Source organism: Channa argus, chromosome 21 (genome assembly GCF_033026475.1).
Source record: "Channa argus isolate prfri chromosome 21, Channa argus male v1.0, whole genome shotgun sequence".
In the NCBI taxonomy this organism is placed as follows: Eukaryota; Metazoa; Chordata; class Actinopteri; order Anabantiformes; family Channidae; genus Channa; species Channa argus.
In genome coordinates, this window is record NC_090217.1 from 14114737 (window position 1) to 14138007 (window position 23271).

Consider the following 23271-nt stretch of genomic DNA (forward strand, 5'->3'; position numbering starts at 1 on the left):
TTGCATGGCTGGACTATAGAATACACTGCACAGATTACTGTAGCACATGGTCTTGGCATCCATCTCTGTTTGTGCTCCTGTACAGTCATCAACAGCTGGCCCAAAAGGAGAAGATGCTGAAAGATGAGGTGGAGGAGATGAAGGCAACTCTGAGCTGTACAGAAGAAGGCAGAGCTCGTGCCTCTGCGCACAGCAAACATGTGGTCAGTCAAACTCAAACAGCAATAGAGAATTACCATTAACTTTTGTGGACCCTTTTTTCTGTGGAAATAAAATGCTTGGTGTGCAAATTACAGTAATGTTGCAAAGCTCTGTCATTTGGAAATGCATACAGTCTTGTGACTGAAAAATAGAAATGGAATGTCTTACATTTTTCTGTTGTTTGCCTTTCAGCATTATTTTTAGATAATTGCATCCCTTTTCTAATAAAAATGCTGCAGTTTAACTTTTTCTGCTCGGTTGAGCATTTTGAAGAACAACAATATGTTTAATAATAAATGGTCCTCGAATTTACAATGTATTTAGTTATTTTGGGTAATTTAAAATGTAAAAGTCACATAGTAATGGGTCCAGACTAAGAATAGACATGCAGTTCCATAGATATTGATAAATATTCTTCATTTTAGGAGAAGGAGAACCAGTCTTTAATTGCCAAGATTGCTGCTCTGCAGGAAGAGGTACTATACTGTCTAAAAATTACATCTGTAAAAGCAGGTAACCATGAAATCAAATGTCTGGATGTATGGGGCTTCAGTAGATAGTACCCATTCTTGTTTGCCTTACATAGTGTATTGTTGCAAGTTTGTTAAAATCATGTGACCTGATGCTCTAACTCCCCTCTGGTGGCTCCCTAGAACTTCAAGGTCACCATGGAGACAGACGAGCTTCAGAGGAGAATAGCAGAGCTGTGTGACATTAACGCTGACCTTCAGGTACCTTTTTACAATCTATTCAAAATGTTTTTGATTTTACTCTGCATTATCACACTTCCACCCTGCCTCTGTTTCACACAGTGCCTTTCTCTTATTCCTTCTCTCTTACCATTAGGCATTTATAGGCGTATAGTTGCTTCACGGTTCCATGAACTCATAACTGATATTGATTATATTTAAATCTGACTTGGGCTCATTAGAGATACTGTATTGTCATTGTACTCTGCTTCTTTTATGTTGCTGTCTAACTGCTCTATCATGTCCTCAGTTGCAAATTCACTCTTTTGATGCTGTTGTAAGTGACAAGGAAGCAGTGATATTAGAGGTCAGTGCCATCTTGTTTTATAATTTACATTACGCTCACTTTTTGTTCTCATCATCTATTATATGAAATTGCTTAAATCCATTTGAAAAACTCTTGGTTCAGTAGGAAAAAAGTATTAAACTTGTAATTTTATGAGCTACTGTACCAGGTGCTGCAAAATCACTCCTTTTAAAAATATATTTTCTTTGTAAAATAAACACGTTCGTATGATGATTTTTGTGTCTCTACAAAACTCAAAGTGGCCTTGCTTTTTTCCCCTCAAACAGAAAAGCAGACAGATAGAGGAGCTCAAGTCAGCAGTGGAGGAATATTCCTCTATTACAGAGGTCAGTGTACCAAACTTTATATCATTATGCATCAAAACGTTTCTCAGAGATTCACTTTCCTGATTTTTACAGTATTTATATTCTTACCATTGGCAAATATCACTTTCAGAGTGTCAGTGTAATTTTCACTAGACAGAGAACTCTGTTATATTTGGTGTGTTGGTCAGCATGTGCAACAGTGATGTTGGTTGTAGAAACTGACTGACTGTGGGAATTAAATCACCTGCTGTCCCTCCACACACAAAGATCTAACACAAGTGTGAGGGTTGCTGGTGTGGGGAAAGAAAGAGGAGGGCATGTACTGTAGTTGGCCTCTGAATATATAATTGGATGAACTGAGTCATGGTTGGCTTCTCTGTTGTTGATTCAAGCTGCTCAGGGCAGACAAAAGCAGGCTGGAGAACCAGATGCAGATGATGCACCCAGACCTGGCTGGGTAAGTCAACAAAGAATGTTTTAAGGGTTGAGAAAAAGTTGGAAGAGAAACACAACATATATCTTCTAACGAATTTTAAGATCTGGTGTTTTTCACTTTTAAAATGTTCTTTACTTTACTAGCTGTTGTAACCAACTTTTTAACACAATTCTTCTGTATCTCACAGGGTTGGTGTATCATTGTCAGTGGCCTACAGGTTGAACCAGAGCAGCTCAGGATCCCTACAGGCTGAACTGGCTCTGGCACAGTCACCACTGGAGGTCAGCAATCCTGTTCTCTGGCTGCTTTTCTCGTTTGCTTATCTTTTTTTTTTTTATGCTCTCTATTTTCTGTGTCACGCATTATTGTTCTGATTCTCTTATCTTATTCACCTTTTCTCTTTTCTTTTTGTCATTTATTCTTTTTTCTTTGTAAAAACTGTCTTAGTCAAACAGTTGAACATTTTAAATTTAAATTGAATGCACCATGTACAAAAACAAAAACCACATTCAACGCAAACAACTATGAGCAGACACAGATAATACTGGCCATGTTCTAATCTCAGATAACAGAACCCTTGATCCTAGCTGCTGCTCTGAGATGCCTGTGCCTACAGGCAGGTTATGGATCTTCCACACATGTAGGGCCACTCACATATTCTGCACAAAATAAAATACAATACAATCTCTTTCTTAATATCAGGTGATCTTCTTCCCATGGCACAGTACTGCTTCTTTGCAATAATTAAGTTAATGGCAACTTTCACGTTTTAGTTGCTTTCTCAAGTAGTGTATTGTTATCTCCTGTAGGCTGCACATGGAGTTGACCATTTATCCACTACTATGAGCTCAGCCACCCCACTGGATGAGACGCTGGACAGGGAAGTGTTGCTGATGCTGCAGGGACCCAGCCCAGAACACATGGCGTTGGAGTTCAAGAGCCTTTTAAACAAACTGGTAACCAAGTGTGATTGAGCGTTTGTGCAGCCATGATTCAATGTCAGACTCTGCACTTTTGACCAGTAGCCAATGAGCATCTGTAAAACAATCTCCTTGGTTACTTGTAAAGTCTTTTATATGTTACTTTTGAGTTGCAAATCTAAAAAATTATTCTTATCAACACCAAATCAGCGTGACATCAATTGTATGTCTTGTGAAAATGGTTTTGTTTGTGAAATGCTTATGGCTGGTATCTCTAGCACCTTTCTGCAAAACAATGTTGTGCATCACACCTTTCTGTGGCTTCAGCTACAGTTTGCCATATGCCCAATAAGATAAAGATCAAAGTTGAATGCCTTCTAAGTATTTCTCTCTTTTTCTCAGAAAAATGATTCCAGAGAAGAAATGGACTCTATGTTGTCTACAGTCAGAGGCTGGATGGAAGACCCTGCACATCCAGGGAGCAACATAGACACCAGTCTTCAGGTCAGATATACGTTTAAACTTAAACATGCACATTTTTCACATTCACATTTCAACTTTATTTTTAGTGTCAGCCTACCTACAACACTTTTGTAAGCTTATAAAAAGTAGTGGATTTACCCTGTACTACCTGATTATAGTGTGTGGCTTCCTCTGTTTGCACATACATACAGGTTGATGTAAGGCTAAAAAGGGATATCTTTATAACTTTAAAAAAAATAAACATAAATCAATACATTATATAATATCTCCATCTTTTTTCTTCTCCACCTGTTGCACTCTGTTGCAATCTCTTCTTTTTTTTCCACCCACTATCTCTCCTCTAGACATCTCTCACTTATATAATACTCCAACTGGCCCAATCCAACCAATGCTGTGTAGTCAGTTTGTTGCACTGTGAACACAGCCCACTCCCCTCCTCCCTCACTCTGAGCTTCACTCTGTATCTCTGTCTCTCTCTGCCCCCCCACTCCTGCATTGTTGCCATTCTGCATTCATTAGAAATTTACTGCCATACAGCAGTAAACATACCAAATGAGACAGAAATCTGTTGTCGAGCTGTAATAGCACTAGTGTATCTTCTTGGTGCAAGACTTTCTAAACATTTTGGAGGCACATAAGGTTATTTACATTGTGTAGAATCCTGTGGCCCTTTACACACGTGTAGGGCTGACCCATCTTCCTCATCTTCTCGCAGAAGTTGCAGGTTGAGCTGGACGCAAAAAGAACAGACTGGGCCCTTAGCCTGGACCAGCTGGCCCAGTACACAGACTTTCTGGAAAAGGAGCTGGTCAAAATGGCCAGTAATGTGAGAAGGTCCCGCACTGAGATCCTCCACCTTTCAGTCAGGTGAGTTGTTGTTGTTGTTTTTTTTTTTTTTGGATATCTACACTCCCTGTGTGTGTATTTGCTGCAAGCATTAAAACTAGTGGGCTGTCAGAATGTGCATGCTGCTAAATGCCCAAGTAAGTGATGATGTTTTACCTCGCTTTGTCTCTTATGAGCACAGAGAAAGACCAGTGGAAATACCAGTGAATCATGGTTTGAAATAGAATTGCATTCGGTCTTGCTGAGTAATTAAAGACAACTCCACTGTAAGATAGAAATAATATTCTTTGAGGCAGAGTTGCCCTTAGCAGCAGTGATCTCATTGGTTGTATTAAACTCTTGTAGGCAGAGCTAAAGAATTGACTTTCTGGCTAAATAAGGTAATACTGACACCCCTGAAGAAGACATTAGTAAGAGCTGGAAGCTCATTAAATCTAGCATTGTAATTACTAACTAGCCTAGTATAAAGTCTAGGCATAATGAACTATTAGGGTGGCTGGTTATTGCATACAAGCTTAATATCTGTCTCTAAGCTTCCAAGGGAGATATCAGGACCTTAACTGCTGCATAATACTGAATCAGTGTTAAATAAAAAGAAAAGAAGTGTTGGACAGAGCTAAAGAGAGTATATGATTTAACTGATGTAGTGATTTCAGATTCTCAGAATTGTCCAGAATTGTAAAACTATATTAATATACATAACATCACACACAATTGGTATCCTGCAGTGCCTTTCTTCTCCAGTGCTGTCTATTTTGGCCAGGCGGTCCTACTGTATAGGGGAAAGTCTGTCAGTCCTGACCTCAATGACCCACAAGGGCCCGCCTCACTAGTTTTGGTTCTGAGCCATTTCTGGTCTTCAGGCTCACCGATGTGGATGAGTTTGTCTCGTGCTGTGTGTGTCTGTTTGTATGTGTGTTCATGGAGATGGCCATCCCCTTCAGATATATAAATGAGCTAGTGTGGTTCAGTATCAGACCAGAGGGGGAGAACTGGTCAGGCTGTCCAGCTGGGATTTTTTTGGGGCTCAGTTGCCAGGGTGAACTTTAATATAATTTTAAGAAGGAATAAAAACTGAAAATGGTCTATTATAGGTATAGAACTACCTCCTGCTGTTGAGAAGATGGGGATAACACAGGCTGTTAAGATTAGGACTGGACTATTGGACAGAGCAAGTATTAGGGATTTGTAGAACACATTTGAGAATCTGTGTATAGTCTGAGATTAGAGGTTTGGACTGGGACAGACCTTGATCTAAGACACCGTGAAGTAAAGGAATTGTTACTAGGCCAGTCAGAGAACTGGCGCTGGTCACCCTGGGCAACAGAATGGGACACTGCATGGGCCTGCGGATTGGGTACAGTATGTCCACTATACTGCTTTCTAGGATCTGAGCATTTGTATTTCTAAGTTTGTGGACCATTAAGAATTCCTTCATAACACTGACAGGTTTTTAATGAGAAACTAATAATCTTTCAGCTGTCTGTAAGTAACAGGTTTTTGTATCATTGCACACAGGGTGCAGGAGCAGGAGAACAAGAAGCGGGAGCTGAGTGAGGAGCTGGAGCAGTTAAAGACGCCCCAGGACAGCAGAGAGGCCTCATGCCAGACACCTGCACCAGAGGAAGAGGTCAGTGAAAGAGGAAGAGCACCGAAACAGCAGCTATGATATCTTGAATGTTACATGAACCAGTTTCAGTGTGCGCTTACACCTTTTTATTAGCATGATTTTCAAATTGGGTGTGGAATATGTTAAATCTTAATTTACATATGTGTGTTGTGTGTATAAACATCGAGTTACCACAGTAGAAGAGTGCTGGATGGTTTGCTTAGAGAGAAGTGACAGAGCTCATACTGTATTCAGACAGATGGAGGGGCTGGTAGGAGAGTGCAAGTTGGTGGACATGTGCAACCTAACGAACGCACACACACACTCAGTCAGATGGATGTGGCTATACACCTACTCACAGCTCTTCACTTAAATGCACTGATGCACAATTGAGCATTTTCATTACAGCAGCATTACAGCAGTGAGGGTTTTTTTTGTTTGTTTGTTTTCCCCAAAAACAATAATGAACTTACTTCTTGAGTTAACAGGATTTGCATATATTAACAAAGTTTTGCTTTGAAATGGTTTATTTGGTATTGTTTTGCATTAGCGGAAAAAAAACACTGAACTATAATTATTTAGTTAATTAACCTAATTAACACTGAACTTTTATTAATGAATAGAAAGATGTTTTTCATTCTAAAAAGCTTTTATTAACACTGTTTTAACAGTGTTTGAGATATTTTAAAAATTTAGTTTTTGAGTTATGTTTTGGTGACCACTTTGGTATTAATCTGTTATGATGCTGCTGGGACATCTCTGTGCTTTTGTGGTGCCTGCTCAGACCTATTACATAGATTTGTTTCTGTCTTACCTTTGGCGGACTTTAGCTATCTCATCAACACATTTTCTCTGTCCTCTTTTTGCTATGTATATCTCTCTTGTTTTTTTTTGTTTTTTTCCTTCTCTTTTCTTGAAGCCTGGAGATGATTTGGACTGGGATGAGGAGTTCGCCCTTCAAGACTTTCTAAAGAACGAGTTAGTGGAAAGGAATTGCAGAGTTCAGGATGGGCAAACAGGGAGTAGGCCAGAGGAGACAGCAGATAAATTAACAGACAGAGGTGAAGAGGAGGACAGAGAGAAGTGGACAGTAGTGAACAGAGCAGAAGAGGGAGAGGTCAGGGACACATCGACTCCTCTGTCCATCCTCTCTGGGGAGGCCCAGCTGCTGGGTGCAGGGGAACAGCATCAAGGTGAGTGGGGACATCAGGATGAACACAAACACTTGATGGGGGGGGGGGGGGGGGAAATCTGAGGTACACCAATTACCCACAACATTAGCACCACTGACAAGTGAAGTGAAGAACATTCACATCTACATACAATGGCATCTGAAGGTGGGTGGGATATACTAGGCAGCAAGTAACCATTTTATGGCTTAAGTTGATGTGTTGCAAGCAGAAAACATGGGCAGACCCGAGGAACTGAGTGAGCTCCAAATCTGCAACTCTTGTAGGATGCTCTTAGTCTGCTGTGCAATCCCACCTCGCAACAAAGAGGATTAACAGAATCAGCAGTTAACATCATGGCATCACATACAAGAGAACACCTTCAGAGCTCTTGTGGAGTCCTTTTTCTGATGGGTTGCAGCTGTTTTTGTGGCAAAAGGAGGACCTATTCAATATTAGTTATGTGGTCATAATGGTTTGAATGATTGGTGTATATATGTATAAGTAATACTATAGTATCTGATTTTATATATAGCAGTTTTTTTCCCCACCCACCAAATGTTTACTTCAGTGTAGCTGTTCATTGTATTTAGGTATTATATACAGTTTTCATTTATTAAAATGTTTTCTTCCTGGAGTCTTTTTAGTGTCAGCATACATCAGAGTTAGCCTAGAACTAAGTGGAACCTTGTAACGCCAAGCCAAATAGGGCTAAATATAGTTGGATATTTTTTTCTATCCTAGTTGTGACCCCTGTGCTCACCCTCTACTTAGCTCTGGATCAAACTCAGTAGGCTTCACATTAAAAACAAACAAGCCTTGTGCAACATTGAAACCAGAGTTTGGAACATGTACTTGAGTGCATATCTGCCATTGCAGTAGATAAAAGGCAAATTAGGATTTTATCCACATTCTAGATTAGGTATGCCTTTTTTCATGCTTAAATCGCAAAGGACTCTCTGTTAACAGTGTCTGTGTCACAGCTACAATTATATCAGACCAAAAGAACATGCACAGACTATTTCAGTTATTGGAGTCTTTCTTATTTTAAGTCCTGATTGTGAAGCCGGACGTTTTGAGTCTTAAACCAATTACTTAAATGTTATGTCATAATGTCACACTTATCCAGTTGCTGCATCGGCCTGCAGAGTTCACTGAGTCTTACACTGTCCTTGACAGGACAAATTCTGTTGAACAAGGGCTTACAGCCCATTGTCTCAGAGTGTTGATTTGTCTGTGTGTGTGTGTGTGTGTGTGTGTGTGTGTGAAAGAGAGAGAGAGAGAGTGGATTATCCCCCTGTAATCCATAGGTGTCACAGGGCCACTCAACCACCCTTGAAGCACCAGCACAGTACCCACACTCATTCACTGTAATAAGACACACACTCGAAGGCACTTGGAAGTAGACCCATTCCTTCTATGGATGTTGGGGCCTTAGGCTTCTGAAGTGTGTGTGTGTGTACACACATCTACATAGTACGTGAAATCCTCTCTTTCTCAAGGCCCTTCTATGGACAGGTATAACACTGGTCTAAGGCCATGATGTGAGCTCAGTAATCCCCCATTCCTCTGTCTGCATGAGCAGCTCACAGGCAGAGACAGAAAATTAGTATGTGAATGTGGTCATTAATGCCACCTTAGCCATGCATGGTATTTTAACCCCCTGCCCATCCCAAAGTTCAGTGCCTTGTATAATACACAGTCCAACCTTTTATGGTAAAAGGTAGTTTTTTTTGTCATCTATTAACCCATGTAAATGTATTGGACAAGAGTTTGGGCTTTTAGCAAATGACTTCCTTGTTTGGGCTTTTTTTTTTTCTGAGACTCGTTTTTCCTCCATTATGTTTTTCCTGTCGTGATTTATTGATAATTATTCTCTTTATTCTGCTCTGTCTGTCACATAGGCACTGCAGGCTGCACTGAGTCAAAGCTAGAAGAGAACTGTCCACCATTGCAGGTAAATTAAATTATGAAATGATCCTGTCACGGGATCAGGTGTATGTATGGTGTTTGGGATCCTGCCAGGATGGGATTTTTGTGTATTCTTCTACAGCCCTTCAGTTTCCCCTGTTATACTAAATATTAGTACTATACATTGTTGACTGTTACTTTTAAGGAAAATAGTGCAGTGAGATTTAAGAGTTTCACAGCACTGGCAAAGTTAGAGATTAGAAAAAGTGAGTGGCAGTTATGCTTTATGCTTTTTAGATTTTCACATGCCTGAAAATAGTTATGTAGATGTAGATTTACTCTGCTGACTCTATCCCAGCTGAAGTAACTTCTGGGTAATGTTCTCTTGTACTAAACATTGATTAATCATCTACTTCAAGAACAACAGTAGATGATTGTAGATGTGCTGGACTGCTGCCACAGATTGTGTTTATCCATCATTAAGTGAGCAGGACAGTACTAGAAGAGAGTTGATGTTAATCTTACCTTCCTTGGTTTGCAAAGGTGGGCATACAGATTTGTTGGTTAAGATTCTCAGTCATTCAACTTTGGTTATCCGAATTTTGTTGTTTTTGGTTAGAAATGTTCTGCTAGTTATCCAAGCTAAATGAGGGAAGCGAATCAAAAAGAGAGACTGAAGACAAGTATGCCCTTCCTTCAATGTTGTGGTAAGAAAGTAGTAACTAAAATGATGATTTTAAATGACCATAGATAAAACTTTCAAGCTGCTCAGGGTTTTTTTTTAATTTATTTTTTATTCATTTTATCAAAGTGACTTGCCTTTTTTAGGTGACACATTTTTTTTTTTTGGGTCACACCATTCTAGCATATGGTAGTGCTCTTCCTGTTAAAGTTCAAGGATGTTGTGACATTAAATTTCTTCAGTTTTAAGGGGAACGTCCTATAAACAAAAGCAGGGCTTTAAAAAGAGCTTTACCGTTTTGGTGTGCTTCTGCAACTAAATTTTCTTACCTCTCAAATGAATGGGAAGCAATGACTGCCTGGAAGGTAGGAATGCATATATACTGTCTGGTGCATGTACAGTACATATGAGCTATTTCTGCTGCAATTTATAGGTCCTGTACAAGGTAAAGTAACATTACTGTTTCATTCTGTCACTCTCCTCCCTTAATGTCAGCTCTGTGTTTCTTAGTCTCTCTCTGCCATTTGCCTACCAAATAGCTCGTCATATCATTATTCACAGCCTCTGCTCCGAGGCAGCAGGCTGCATGCTTGTGCTGTATTTCTCTGCTTCCTTATATAGAGTGACACTCCTGAAACGTAAAGATAACTGGGGAAAAATGGCTTGCTGTTATTGTTGAAAGGAATTGTAGATGGATAGATACTTTCTGAAAATTCCAGTTGGGATGAATAATATGTGCACCTTTTTATGTAAAGAAAATATACTCTGAACTTATTTTGCACCAATTCTAGTTGCAGAATGTACTGTTAATTTTTATCAAGATGTTTTGCACACATTTGTACATTAGATGTTATGTATTCTTCTCTTGGTTTAAATAGATAATTTAAGTACTCCATTTCTGTCAGTCAGTATAAAAGTGATGTTTGCTTTTGAATTCTTATGAAGTCGATAGTAACTGGGGGTCTTTCCAACAGCTCATCACTGACAGGGCAGATGCTTTGTGCTGTCTATCAGCTGTTAGATTTAGTTGGCATCTTATGCAAAGCTTTCTTATCTCACAAGATTTGTTTCTCTTGACTAATGGTCAGCTGCTGTTTGGTACTTGGTTACAGTGTGTTGCTTAATTGATCTTTTCACCCCTTTTTTCCAATATTAATCTCTGTGTGTGTGTGTGTGTGTGTGTGTGTAGGAAGAGGCAACAGTGCCACTGAACACCCCCTCACAAGCTGTCAGCATTAGACACCCAGAGGCGGATGCTTTCCTTGATCCATCCCACTCTGAGAACAACAGTAAGACCCCCTCTCTCTGTATCTCTCTCTCTCTATGTGACTCACTCAATATCTTTCTGTTTCACTTTCCTCTCCCTCTACCGTTCGCTTGTCTACAGTTCTTTGTGTCTTTACAACTTAACCAAAGAATGAGTCATTTCCTGACTCACTTGGTATACTGTTTGTTTAGAGGAAAGAAGACTTTATAAAATTGTGTAAGATAAAGGTCGAACTACAAAATACCACAGTATGAACATCAATTTTATTTAGTTTTGTGGTAATGCAGAGCTGCATGACTTGCAAAATCATTTATTTTCTTCTTTTCTTTTTTTTTTCTTTTCTTTTTTGTAATTTCATTATGATCTGCATAGGCAAGGAAATGTTTTCAAAATATTAGTTAATGTTAATGTGTTCAATTGCACATACACTGAACTAATGGATTTTGGTGGTGGTTAAAATTCATCTTGTGAAGTGCATGACCTAATATTACACTAGACAGCCATCAAAAAGATGCATATTTATGTATGTTTAAAAAAATGTATTTTTTTTTTTACATCATCCAACCAGAGGATGCAGAGGAATATGAAGCAACACTGCCTCTTTCTGATGGTCCAGCCCAAAATATGAGCAGCTCACCTGATCAAGACCACAGTATCACACTCGGAAACACCCTTCCAACAGCAGCCGAGAGAGTTTCTCTCAACAGCACATCACCTGGACCAGATGAGACCATTACTCAGAGTGAGAGGTAAGTGAAGGGAAAAAGAAATTTCTCTTGACTACAGTAGACATAATCAGAATATTAGAATATCTGTCAACATATCAAAAGTTAAAAACAAGAAGTTTTGTAATTTTGATAAGTATTTGCTTTTTTTAAATCTGATGCCAGCATCAGATCTCAAAAAAAGTTGGTATGGGTATGTTTACCAGTATGTTGGATGCCCACCTCTGTAAGCATTTTTCCCCAATTCTTGCTTACTATAGGATTTTAGCTGCTCAACACTTTAATGCATGTTGTATTTTTTTTATTTTTTATTGTATCTTGTAATGTGACATATTTTCAATGGGTGATTGGTTTAGCAGGCAGACTACTTTATTACTCAGCCATGCTGTTGCAGTTCCTGTTGGATGAGGATTACCATGATGTGTCTTCTGTGGATGTTAGTATATGTTGCTCCAAAACCTGTATAATGTATACAGTTTTCATTATTAATGCCACTAATGTTACCCAAACAATACCAGATGCTAGCTGTTGAACTGTCTGCACTGCTCTTTAGCATTAAGGAACCGACATCCGCAATTTCCAAAAAGATTTTCAGACTCTTTTTCAACTGCACCTCAGTTCCTCTTAAATGAGCTGATTTCTGGATCTCGTTTATTTATTGTATGGTAGAATTTTAACCTATTTGTGGATGCAGAGACAAAATGTGTTTACTGACAGTGGTTTTCCGAGTTTTTTCTGAGCCCATGCGGTGATTTCCGCTAAAGGGTCATGTCTAGTGCTACCTGAGGGTCTGAAGATCCCAGCCATTGAAAACTGGTTTTTGGTCTTGTTTGTGTACAGAGATTTATCCAGACAATTTAAATCTTTCAATAACATTGTGAACCATATTGAATGTTTCTCAAATTCTTTGCAATTTTACATTGAGAAACATTTTTCCCAAGTGACGAACCTCACCCCATCCTAACTTCTGGAAGAGAATCTGAGAGGAATACACTTTGTGGTATAGTGTTACCCACCCATGATGCTGAGCTGTTGCTAATTAACCTAATCAGTTGCATCAGGATTTTTTTTTAACCCTTACACAACATTTCTAGTCCTTTGTTGTCCCTTGATAAATCTTGCATGCCACAATATCTTGTGGCACTAGGTTGCACCATATTCAAGTTTCCTTTTTTTAATCTTTTTTTGCTTAGTGGCTTGATTCATACAGTACTTTTGTGTTAATTGTACAACATATATGTATTTGTGGTGTTATTGTGGTATATTGCAAACCAAATTTGTTGTAATCCCTTAGATACAATGCAAGTCTTTAAGATAACATTGTAAAACAAATATTACCACTTTTATCTGCTGAGAGACAGTGATGGAGGGATCACTGAGAGGACAGGGTCTTTGTCTGTAAAGAGAGCAGTGGCACAGCAGGTTATATGGTAGGTATTGTTCAATAATGCCACTGAGTTCTTGTTTCCCATAATCAGATTTATAAAACAGGATTTTACAAAATAAAGAACAGGAAGTTTATCAACCACTCGCAGTGCATCAGGTTGTATTGTGGCTTCAAACCATTAGCTTACTACCATAAAGTACAGAGATGATTGCTATGGATGAGAAAACGGCTTGGACAAAATGAAAAAACCTCTGCGCACAATGTTTCTGTTTAGTTGTTCTGGAGATAACAGACACACAAGGGGCACAAAACAAAAGCATTCACAGTTCAGAAACAGGTACCACTGCACAGCTTCTTCTTGCAGTTTCATGTCAAGTTTCCAAAGTGTAGGAACTATCCTTGCTAGATTTGAAGTTGATAAATGTCATCAATAACTGCAGTCATCATGTTTTTGTAATTTCCCTGTGACTTGGCCCATATTTGCTAGTCAAATGGGTGTTTTCCTTGCTGTGGGAGGAGTGTGCAGGCTAATTAGTATCTCTGCAGACATACTTTGCATAGGCACAGTCCACTTACAAAGAGACGAAGACTGTTCCTCATCTCTTCCTCTCTTTCTCTCACTTTATCTCTCTCTCTTTCTTTTTTCTTTCTTTTTTCTCTCTCTCTTTCTCTCTCTGTGTTTCGTATTTTACTGTTTTGGATCATTGGATAACAAGAATAGAAATAGAAAAGACATAGTGAATGACAGTTGATCTTTGACCTTTCTCCTGTGGTCAGCACTCAGCCAAACGGCGAGGCCCAAACGGGTGCAGAAGAACACGAGATGGACTCGAGTACAGGAGATTTGAGCCGTACTAAGGTTAGTACCAGAGGGGAAGTGCTTTTATGCATAAGGGAATGCAGCTTCCTCTATTCTGTAAAGCTGCAGCTGCCCATTGCTTCTCCTTCCTCTTTTTTTTTTTTTTTTTTTAATCCCCTCAGTTTCTGTTTCCTGTTACTTCATATACATTTGAGTGAGAGTAGCTGTGTTTACACATGAGTTGGTGGTGGGTGCTCAGTAGGCGGGGCATTGACTGAATTTGCTTCAGAAAGGCTGAGGAGGGAGTTCAAGGGAGGCCAAGGAGAAGAGGGGAGGAGAGGGATGTAAAATTAAGGGAAAGGGAATCAGGTGGCCATTATTCCAACGACTGCTCCAACCAGTGATATAGGAAGGAACAGGATGGGCTGTTCTTTCTGAACTCTGTTGCCAAAAAAGGCAAGTACAATATACTTTTATACTGCTAACTAAAGTATTAGTGTTAATGTGCTTTTAATTCAAGTTCAAATGTTGTTTTAGAATATATAACTAAAAATGACAAACTCCCAAATTCCCAGAGCTCAAATAAATAATTTGCATTAGTCATAGTCTTCAATACAGTTTAGAAAATAAAACAGAAATATCTTCACGTTTGAGAAGGCTGGATGAATCACTTAAGCAAGTTCGTGTTAGTTTTCTGTACATTGCCTAAATATGATTTCACCCATTCAAATTAAAGCAATATCCAAACCGCAAAAGACGTTTTTTGGTTGGCTCACTGTTGTTGTGATGCTTTTTCATTACAGTAGGTTGGTTCTGCTGAGAGATGGATTCATTTGTTCCTACCTGCAGGCGTCATGTAGGACTGCTTCCCCCCCCCCACTGAGAGAAAGTCTGAACAAATGTTAAAAAAGTCAAGCTCTTTATTGATTTATTTTATAAATAAAATTCACTTTTATGTTCACTAAAGCGAGGTCAGAGTTTTCAGAGATGACTCCTGGTTTTAATCTAGGTGCAAAAAAGGTGTTTCTGAGCATAATATTTGGATATATTCAAATTGTTGTTTTACTTGTAAATGGAAGAACTTTTCATTGGATTTTTTTTGTGTTTAACATATGTCTTGTACAACTGACATAATTAGATGTTGCCTAGTACATGATTGGAAGGAATAAAAGTTATTAGTCTGCATTAATTCACAGAACATTTTGAAGGACTGGATGTCTAACTTTGGAAAAAATTTGCATACAAAATTTCTTTTAGTTAATGGTGGTTACAGTTAAAATGTTTTAGAGTCAGCAGCACCCAGTTTAGTTTTGTCACTATAGCTTTGGATGTAAAATAACACTGATATCTGCTTATGTTTTGTGTCAGTGAAATGGTAAAGCACTTCTTTTTCCAGTTTTTATACAGCGTCAAACTGAATATGTACACCCATTACATAATATCCTATTTCACTGCTCTGAGTGCTCACCTTACTCTGGTGAGTTTGTGTGTGTGTGTCTGTGTGAGAGTGTTCACATGACTGTGTATGACTGTGTCCGCCCCCAACACTTAGCATTTTGCCAGTGTTAACGTGTTCTCTGAGCACCCTTCTCAGCAACACGCACACACACTCTTAGAGCTGCAGGGCTCTCCATGAAGCTCCATATTACATAAGGAATCCGCCCAATTTTTCTCTTCCACACTGCACAGCTTAGATAGTGTTTCACTGCCATGGGACAGGTACGCTAAACCTATATGAATGTATGTGAGCATGTGGGTTTTTAATCATTAACCATTTGATGTGATGTGGGGCAGAAAAATGTGCTCTAAGACCACCTGTCTTTTTCTCACCTCCCCTCCCCTCCTTTTTCATCTCCTTCAGAGCCTGGGCCAGGACCAGTCGGCAGACAGATCAGCACTGGAGGACAGGTGAGTGATTCACGGGTAACTGTTACCTAAAAAAAAAAAAACAATCTTTGAACTGATCCCTCCACATTCAGTAGTGGCAATAACTCAGAACTATCCTCGGAGCATCGATGGTATTGTTTTTTGTTATTTAGTTTTAGTTTTTTGGGAAATAAGTTTGAGTAAAATAAAAATATTAAAATATTTTTTTGCAAATTTTATAGTATTGCATAAAGGTGCATTTCATGGGTGTTTCAGCACGAGCCTGCTACCTGTGTTGGTGGAAGAGGAGGAGAGTGTGCAGGAAAGTACGGCTGAGGCTCCAACAGTAGCTGCCAATATGCCAGGTAGGAAGACTTTCTTTAATCTGTATTTGGAGATAAAGAGAGAACCTGATATTTGCAAGATAAATTACTGTGTTAACGCCTATGTTTGACTGTGACCACCCACACACTAACTCATTTTCCAGGTACAGACCAGTTCAGCAGCAGCAGAGCGACCACTTTCTCTAACAGAAGCTCTCCTCAGTTAGGATCGTCCTCAATACACAGCAGCCAATCAGGGAGTGGCATAGGCAGAATGACCTCTGACCCCTGCCAGTCAGAGGATAATGGTACCAGAAAGGACTCCCTTCTCCAAGACAATAATAAAAGTGAACTGGTAAGATCTGTTCTACTTCTACTTCAATTTCAACTGATGTTAATTATAACTTTGTTAGCTTTTAAGATGTGCTATATAGAAGAAATACTTTTACTGCGTTTTCTGTTCTACTTTTAGTACTAATAGCAGGACCAGCATATTTTAAAGGGTATAACACTGATCTTGAAGGAATTCAATGGTTTGCAGCAGGTATTATGTAACACGAGTGATAAATCACGAGGGATTTTAAAAATATTATAAATATTTTTAAATTTTTGCATTTTTATGTCTTTATTTTGTATTTTTTGCTAATGCAGTTGTTATTGGAATGTTGTTTGAACATGTCACTGATTTGCAGATAAATGTTGTTTTTCCAGGTGTGTGTGTGTGTGTGAGAGAGAGAGATTCAAAAGCAGAGTGCATCGTTCCATTTTAGCTCCACTCAGGATTAAATCAATAACAAACAAAGACAAACTGCACTACCAACTGCTTTGCATCTTTACAATTCAATTTAAGTATGTAGAGCTTACTGAAGATACAGGGTGACAGTCGAAGGATCAACTAAAAAGATTTCTGATTGTTGAGCGTGATTAATGGAGGGATCAAGAAATCAAAAGCAGGAATGAGAGAAGGCGAATAGAGAGAAAACAATGTTTATTTGGACTTTTCAGGAGAAGTTACACAGCATGAAGACCATCAAGGAGCACAAGGTTCAAGAGGACCAAAGTGAGACCAACATGGCCACTGAGAAGGAATGTATGTCTGATGTCTCTATTGTACACAATTGTATACTAAATACACATCCATGTGTTACCAAGTTACATTTACTCTAAACGTAATGAGTGACTTCAACATTTCAGTAAGGTACTTATTATGTCATAAATCATCTGATCATTACTTTCTGTCTAGCTGAGACCTCAAAGATCTCTGAGACCAGTGACACCTTTAAAGAGGACAGGAACAAGTAAGACAGCAAATGATTTCAGCAACCCAACTTATTGTTTAAATATTTATTTGCACATCTAATCGTTCTCTCTTTATCTGCAGCCTGTCACCTAGTGACAAGGAGATTGAGGTATGTATATTAAGAATTAAGATCACCATTCTGGGGAATTCTGTGTAATCGAAGGTAGTCCAAACCTGATGGATAAAGGTTTTTTTTTTTTTAAATGGTCATCATGACTGGTACTAAATATTTGTTCCAATAGCTACAATCTTGTTTTTCAGGCAGAGTTCCAGCGTCTGGCACTGGGCTTTAAGTGTGACATGTTCACCCTGGAGAAGAGAGTCCGCCTGGAGGAGAGGTCACGTGACCTGGCTGAGGAGAATGTCCGCAGGGAGGTGTCCAGCTGCCAGGGCTTACTTCAGGTCAGTCTGTGAAGAATACTTCGTCTTCTCACCTGACAACAAACTTTTATTTCTGCCAATTGTAGGGGTATGGAGTACCCACTGAATCTTTGTAGAGCTTTTTTGCAGTTTCTTTTTGACATATTTGATTCTGTTTCTAACTGAAGAAAGTATTGTGATAAATCCTTTAAATTTTTTATGTTTTCTCTCTCTGACATTCTGTGTCTTTTTTCCATTTGCCTTCACTTTTCATATTAGGCTCTGATACCTTTGTGTGCTGATGACAACCAATCTATGGAGATCATCCAGAGGCTCCAAAAGAACTTGGATATCCTCATTCAGTCCATGGCCAGGGTATCCAGTCGCTCTGAGATGCTGGGAGCTATTCATCAGGTGAGAAGTAACTTGGGTTTCTGCCATGTGATTAAATATGAACCAAATTATTTTTATACCTGGCTGTGACACCAACAGAACTAACTGCAGGGCCTTGTAATTAAGATGATTTTGATATGTGTGTGTGTGTGTGTGTGTGTGTGTGTGTGTGTGTGTGTGTGTGTGTGTCAGGAGAGTCTTATTGGTAAAGCAGTAGAGGTGATGATCCAGCACGTAGAAAACCTGAGGAGGATGTACACTAAAGAGCACGCTGAGCTGCTAGAGATGAGAGAGGCACTGATGCAGAACGAGAGGTCGTTTGGATCACAAACTGAAAGAGGTTGGAAATGTTATACAGAGACAAATATTATCTGTGCAACTTGTGTTACCATCAGCTGTTTGTTTTTTTTTGTTGTTGTTTTTTGTGCTGATATTAACAAAATTTATTTGCATTTGTAGCTGGGATCGCAGTGGACCCCTCATTATCACTCTAACATTAATAAAACCACATGATCTAACTATAGCTACAGTATGCTCACGTTTGCTGCATATACAATTAGTGTGTATGTGTATATGTGTGTTTAATATGTATGCATTGTAAACACAAAGTAAGCAATCGGTTACTCTTTCCAGATGATTTCCGTGGCAAGAAGCTGCCACAATACTACAAGGTCAGCTGGATACAATCTCATTCTTTAGTTCTCAGGATTTTAGTGGCAGTAACATGTAGACACATTTCTTTATGGCTTTGTTATTGTTCCCCCTTCCATGGATCCTCTCACAGCCATCAACCCGCAGAGTCAGCATAGCATCAATTCCGCGCTCTGGTGCAGCCAACATGCATTTTGACATGGTAAGGATGAGATGACCATCAATATATTTATAAATGATATCACTCTGAAGCCCCTAAATCTATTCCCAGGAATTCACTGATGTTAATTTATTAATTCAGTTTATCTAAAACATGCTTTATTACAGAGCTAGTTACATTCCGCTTGCAAGATGAGTTATTCCAAGAATTGATGTAAACTTTTAAAGTCCAATACCAAAGCATAGTTTAATAACCTTAATAATTGCTGCCATTATTATTAGATACATGTGCAGATAATATATGTAGAAAAGTGCTGCGTAGTGCAGCAACTCATAAAAACTTTTTATGGTTAAGCTGCGAATTTAAAGTCAAACCAAGAAGCATTTTTGTTTTCATGATTATGACCTATTCTGGTTTATGCTCCAACAGTCCAAAGCACAAGATGGCTCAGAGGGTGAAACGGATAGACTGACCAGACGTTCCCCATGGTAGGTATCTGCATGTGTTAAGTTTGCCATTCTGTTATATGTCAGGTCGTAGTACTGTTAGTCTGTATATGATAAGTGCAGTAATAAAGGCATGAGTACTATTTAAATGACTTTTAGAGCAAACCATCGTTGACGGTCTGTGGGAAGCTGTGATTGGTTTTTATTCAAGCCAAAGAGACTTTCTGTACCGTGCTGACATTAGGGTTGTTATTATGCACCTATGTGATAACGGTGGTTTTCAGGAATGTGGCAGGGAAGAACATGATGCGCCCCCCGTTAAAACGCTTTGTTAGCTCTGCGGCCTGGGTTGACACTGAAGAGCCCTCTCTCATGATGAAGGGGTAAGAAATGTCAGGGAGAAGGATTACCACGCTGGCTATGTCGCACAAATACCTTCACTGTGGACACTGATGCATAAAGATGGCAGCCTACAGTGAACCAAAATCACTCTATAGTGGATGATAAATATGCTTGTCTAAAATAGTCAGCTATAGCTAAAAGAAGTAACAAAACTGGAAGTGAAAACAAGCCCTTATAAGCTCTTATAATAAGTGACTGTGCTTAGACAACCGAAAAAGCGATGTAATTATAGGAAACCAAGGCAAAGCAGTTCTGACAACCCACAACGGCGTAGCCATCTCTCATGCATCTGGTCCAACTTGCTTTGTGGAAGTGTTTAGAAGAAATCTGCATTCTTTTGACATTTCCCAAATCTTGCACTTGTCCTTTTGTAAAATGTAAAAATTTGGAGTTTATTTATGTTTTTTGTTTTAACTGGCAGACTATGCTTTCAAATGTTTGGATGACTGTTTTGCAAGCAAAGCTAATGTTTAAACCGAAATTGTACATATCACATTGCTTTTAATTGCTCTTTAATTGCTCTTTTCCGAATATCTGAAAGTTTTTTTTTTTTAATTGTGGATCTATTATATAATAATGGAGCATGTAAGTTGCAATTGTGTGCATGCATTAATTTGCAGAAACTGATTGCAAAAAATGATTTTATCAAAGATTGCAAGTTTCCTTTTTTTTTTTTTTTTTTTTGCATACAACAGGTGAATCAGCAAATACTCGTGGTGTCTGCATCTGTATGCTTGTGTTGGCTGCAAATGCATGAAATGTAAATGTGCACATACCAAATCAATGTGGTTATGTCGCCATGCTTGTATTTAATTGTGCAACTTAACAGTGTGTTTGTGAATGCCTGACCCACGCGTGCCCACAGGACAGCCTGCGACAACACTGACTGCCAGTCGGAGGACGAGCAGAAGGAGGAGCCAGTGGCAGAGAGGAGGAGGTCCAGTCTCAGTGAGCTGGGCAGCAAACTCACCTCCCTCATTCTGCCCCTCAAGATGTTAGTCCAGCCAAATACCCACCACCAGCCTACTCAGCACCACTTTCTGCCAGCAAAGCTAAGAGTTCATCATTTAGCTTTATTGAGGTTTCAGTAGCTGCCAACCTGTGTTTATTCTGTCACAATTGTGACATTAAACAATTTTATCTTCAATCTCAGAGGATCACACAGCGGTAAATGTCTCCACACAAGCACTTGCTTGTGTTTATATTACATGGGTGAGCATATGGAACCCCCTAAGTGATGAACTTTTATAGCATGGGTCTTTACCTGACTAGCTTCTTTGGTCCGCGGCTTTTAATCACGTTCATGCAGCATTTTGACGTGAGGCCCCGGAATGATTTTTGTTCAGCTGTTAACTGACTTGAGATCCATGTATGTCAACATAACAAATAATAATCGGAAGCTTTGTAAATCGTGTTTCATGCATGGATCTCAAATTCTGACTTGCATTGTACATAGCATCTTATAACAGTCCATCTTTACCATGCTTTGTCTGTCATTTACTAACATGTCAAGCCAAATTTATGTGGAAGCTACTGCACTTGAACTGTTTTCTTTGTTCTTGTGTATTGTTCTGAATTATCTTTTCCTCTTTACCTAATGCTATATCGCTCAGGAGTCAGGATGAACTGTTTGTAATGCTGTAAGTGTATAGAGAGAAGAATTCAAAGTGAGAAAGGCTTCTGGCTTCTGTCTCTGTAAATCATAATATAAATGCATGCTAGAGGCCTGCATTTATCAGGTAGTAGTGCCAATCAAAGGCCACTTACAGCCTTGCACTGACTCCCATAATGACTAGAATGTGATTTGGAGCATCACGCCTACTGCTGACAGATTCCAGGCCCAAATTGTCTGCTGATTTTGCCTAACGAGTTATTGCTCTAATCCACCTCCATGCCAACTGCTATTAATTGTACTGCTGACAGCTTTTATATTATGCTGATGAATATGATGTAAATGGTTTTGCATCTTAACACTGCTTGAGTCAGGTGGTAAAATGCACTTCACTGAGGCCAAACTTAGATTGCACAAAGCTGCAGCTAAATTACTGCCTACCATCTGTTGCATAAGTTACCATAAATGTCCCACTGTTTTACCAGAAAGTGTTTCAAGACACTGTTATGTAAAGACCTAATTTCATCCTAGTGATATCATTTTTGGTGACTTATTCACTTCCCTGCTATGCCTGCTACTTTTTCAATCATTTAATTGCTTTGTGTCACATCTTCTATTCACTTTATTCTGTTTCCTTTCCTCCTACAGTCCAAGCCCTTCGTCTAGCGCTACATCTACAGACCCAGGAGCATCCCAGTCCCTGCCCCACAGCCTGACCTCATCTCGTGCAGTAGCCAGGGGCAGCAGAGGGTTCTGGCTTTGGTTGGCCATGGTAGTGGTGCTGGCAGGTACTCAGTTTGTCAGTAGTTATGGGTTACTTTTTCATTCTTTTGTTGTAATAAAAGCTACTGTCTTTGCATTTAAATGTAAAGTTTTTTTGCACAGGGGATACTTAAATCCAATTCTGTGCATTCGTCTGCAGGTCTCCTGGCACTGCTGGCCAGCCTGGTAATGCAGCCAGCCGTAGATGCTGCCCCTGTGGGGACTGGTGACTCATGGATGACCATTCAGCAATTACTGTGGCCCTACGCAGGGCTCCGGCACAATGGTCAGCCACCCATCTAGCCCCTGAGACATGGGGTGGATGGTGGTATTGTCAATCAGCCTTCTGCACATTGTGCACTGGGGTAGTAAATAAGAAAGGACAGTACACCCCTAATGAACGAAGGTTGTTTGGATCTTTCCTGGTGCCTGAAGATTCCTAAAGACTTTGACAGCACAGACCAGGCCTCAGGGCATAGTTAACCCTGTGAAGGTTTTAATGCATCACATCATGTTTGCTAAATTAGTCTGTTTGCGTTTGTATGAATGCATGTCTGTGTTTTAAGAGAAGATTTACAGGTGGTGGCAACCAGTGTCAATTATGATGAGCTACTCAATGTTCTTGATGCATTATAATGCAGTTTTATTATCAGTGCTGCTTGCAACTGTCTACCTGGACCCAAAAGAAGTTCCAGCAAGTTTGATCAGTCATCAGTGTAGGCACAGCACTGACCAATCATGTCACAGCTTAATACTTGCTCTCAACCAATCCGTTATACACTGAGCACAAAGTAATTTTCCATTGACAAACATCATGGATGATGGCTCAGTACACATTTCATGCACTTGAGAATACAGGGGACTGCCAGCCTTTTTAATAGACTTTTCCAATCCTCATTGACTTTAACAGATATTTTATAGCTTTTAAGTCTATAAACACTGGTAATAAAACTTTCATTCTTTTAAGTGTTTTTTGAATGTTTTTATTTATGAGTTTATTAGTTTTGAGGGGGGGGGGGGGGAGAAATGTATTTGTTTATTTTTGTTAAGTTATAATGCAACATTAGTAAAGTTTTAACACCAAAGGGTTTAATTTCCTCTAAGTTGTTGCTGTGGTCACTGTTTTCAACCTGATACACTTTTGTATGTTCCAAAGACGACGCATTAAACTTTGCACAAATAAAGTAGCTAATTGTACAT

General features: G+C 39.3%; 1 protein-coding gene across 9 annotated transcripts in view; it reads left to right on the plus strand.

The window, feature by feature from the left end:
- lrmp (lymphoid-restricted membrane protein) overlaps positions 1-23268 on the plus strand; it is a 29130-nt gene extending 5862 nt beyond the window's left edge. The window contains exons 8-40 of one of the 9 annotated variants that reach the window (XM_067490385.1): positions 86-203; positions 627-677; positions 855-932; positions 1201-1257; positions 1524-1583; positions 1955-2019; positions 2186-2279; positions 2808-2954; positions 3321-3422; positions 4117-4268; positions 5766-5877; positions 6776-7049; positions 8930-8982; positions 10808-10907; positions 11454-11634; positions 13775-13856; positions 15658-15704; positions 15939-16027; positions 16150-16340; positions 16991-17075; positions 17229-17283; positions 17367-17394; positions 17547-17687; positions 17925-18059; positions 18231-18378; positions 18672-18709; positions 18823-18891; positions 19279-19337; positions 19580-19678; positions 20563-20691; positions 21311-21337; positions 21958-22097; positions 22232-23268. In XM_067490385.1, coding sequence (XP_067346486.1) covers positions 86-203; positions 627-677; positions 855-932; positions 1201-1257; positions 1524-1583; positions 1955-2019; positions 2186-2279; positions 2808-2954; positions 3321-3422; positions 4117-4268; positions 5766-5877; positions 6776-7049; positions 8930-8982; positions 10808-10907; positions 11454-11634; positions 13775-13856; positions 15658-15704; positions 15939-16027; positions 16150-16340; positions 16991-17075; positions 17229-17283; positions 17367-17394; positions 17547-17687; positions 17925-18059; positions 18231-18378; positions 18672-18709; positions 18823-18891; positions 19279-19337; positions 19580-19678; positions 20563-20691; positions 21311-21337; positions 21958-22097; positions 22232-22374 — 3349 coding nt within the window. In that variant the 3' untranslated portion in view covers positions 22375-23268. Of the gene's footprint in view, positions 1-85; positions 204-626; positions 678-854; positions 933-1200; positions 1258-1523; positions 1584-1954; positions 2020-2185; positions 2280-2807; positions 2955-3320; positions 3423-4116; positions 4269-5765; positions 5878-6775; positions 7050-8929; positions 8983-10807; positions 10908-11453; positions 11635-13774; positions 13857-15657; positions 15705-15938; positions 16028-16149; positions 16341-16990; positions 17076-17228; positions 17284-17366; positions 17395-17546; positions 17688-17924; positions 18060-18230; positions 18379-18671; positions 18710-18822; positions 18892-19278; positions 19338-19579; positions 19679-20526; positions 20692-21310; positions 21338-21957; positions 22098-22231 lie in introns of those variants that run through there. The other 8 variants (XM_067490386.1, XM_067490390.1, XM_067490389.1 and 5 more) reach the window with 8 other exon arrangements.
- The last annotated feature ends 3 nt before the right edge of the window (positions 23269-23271 follow it).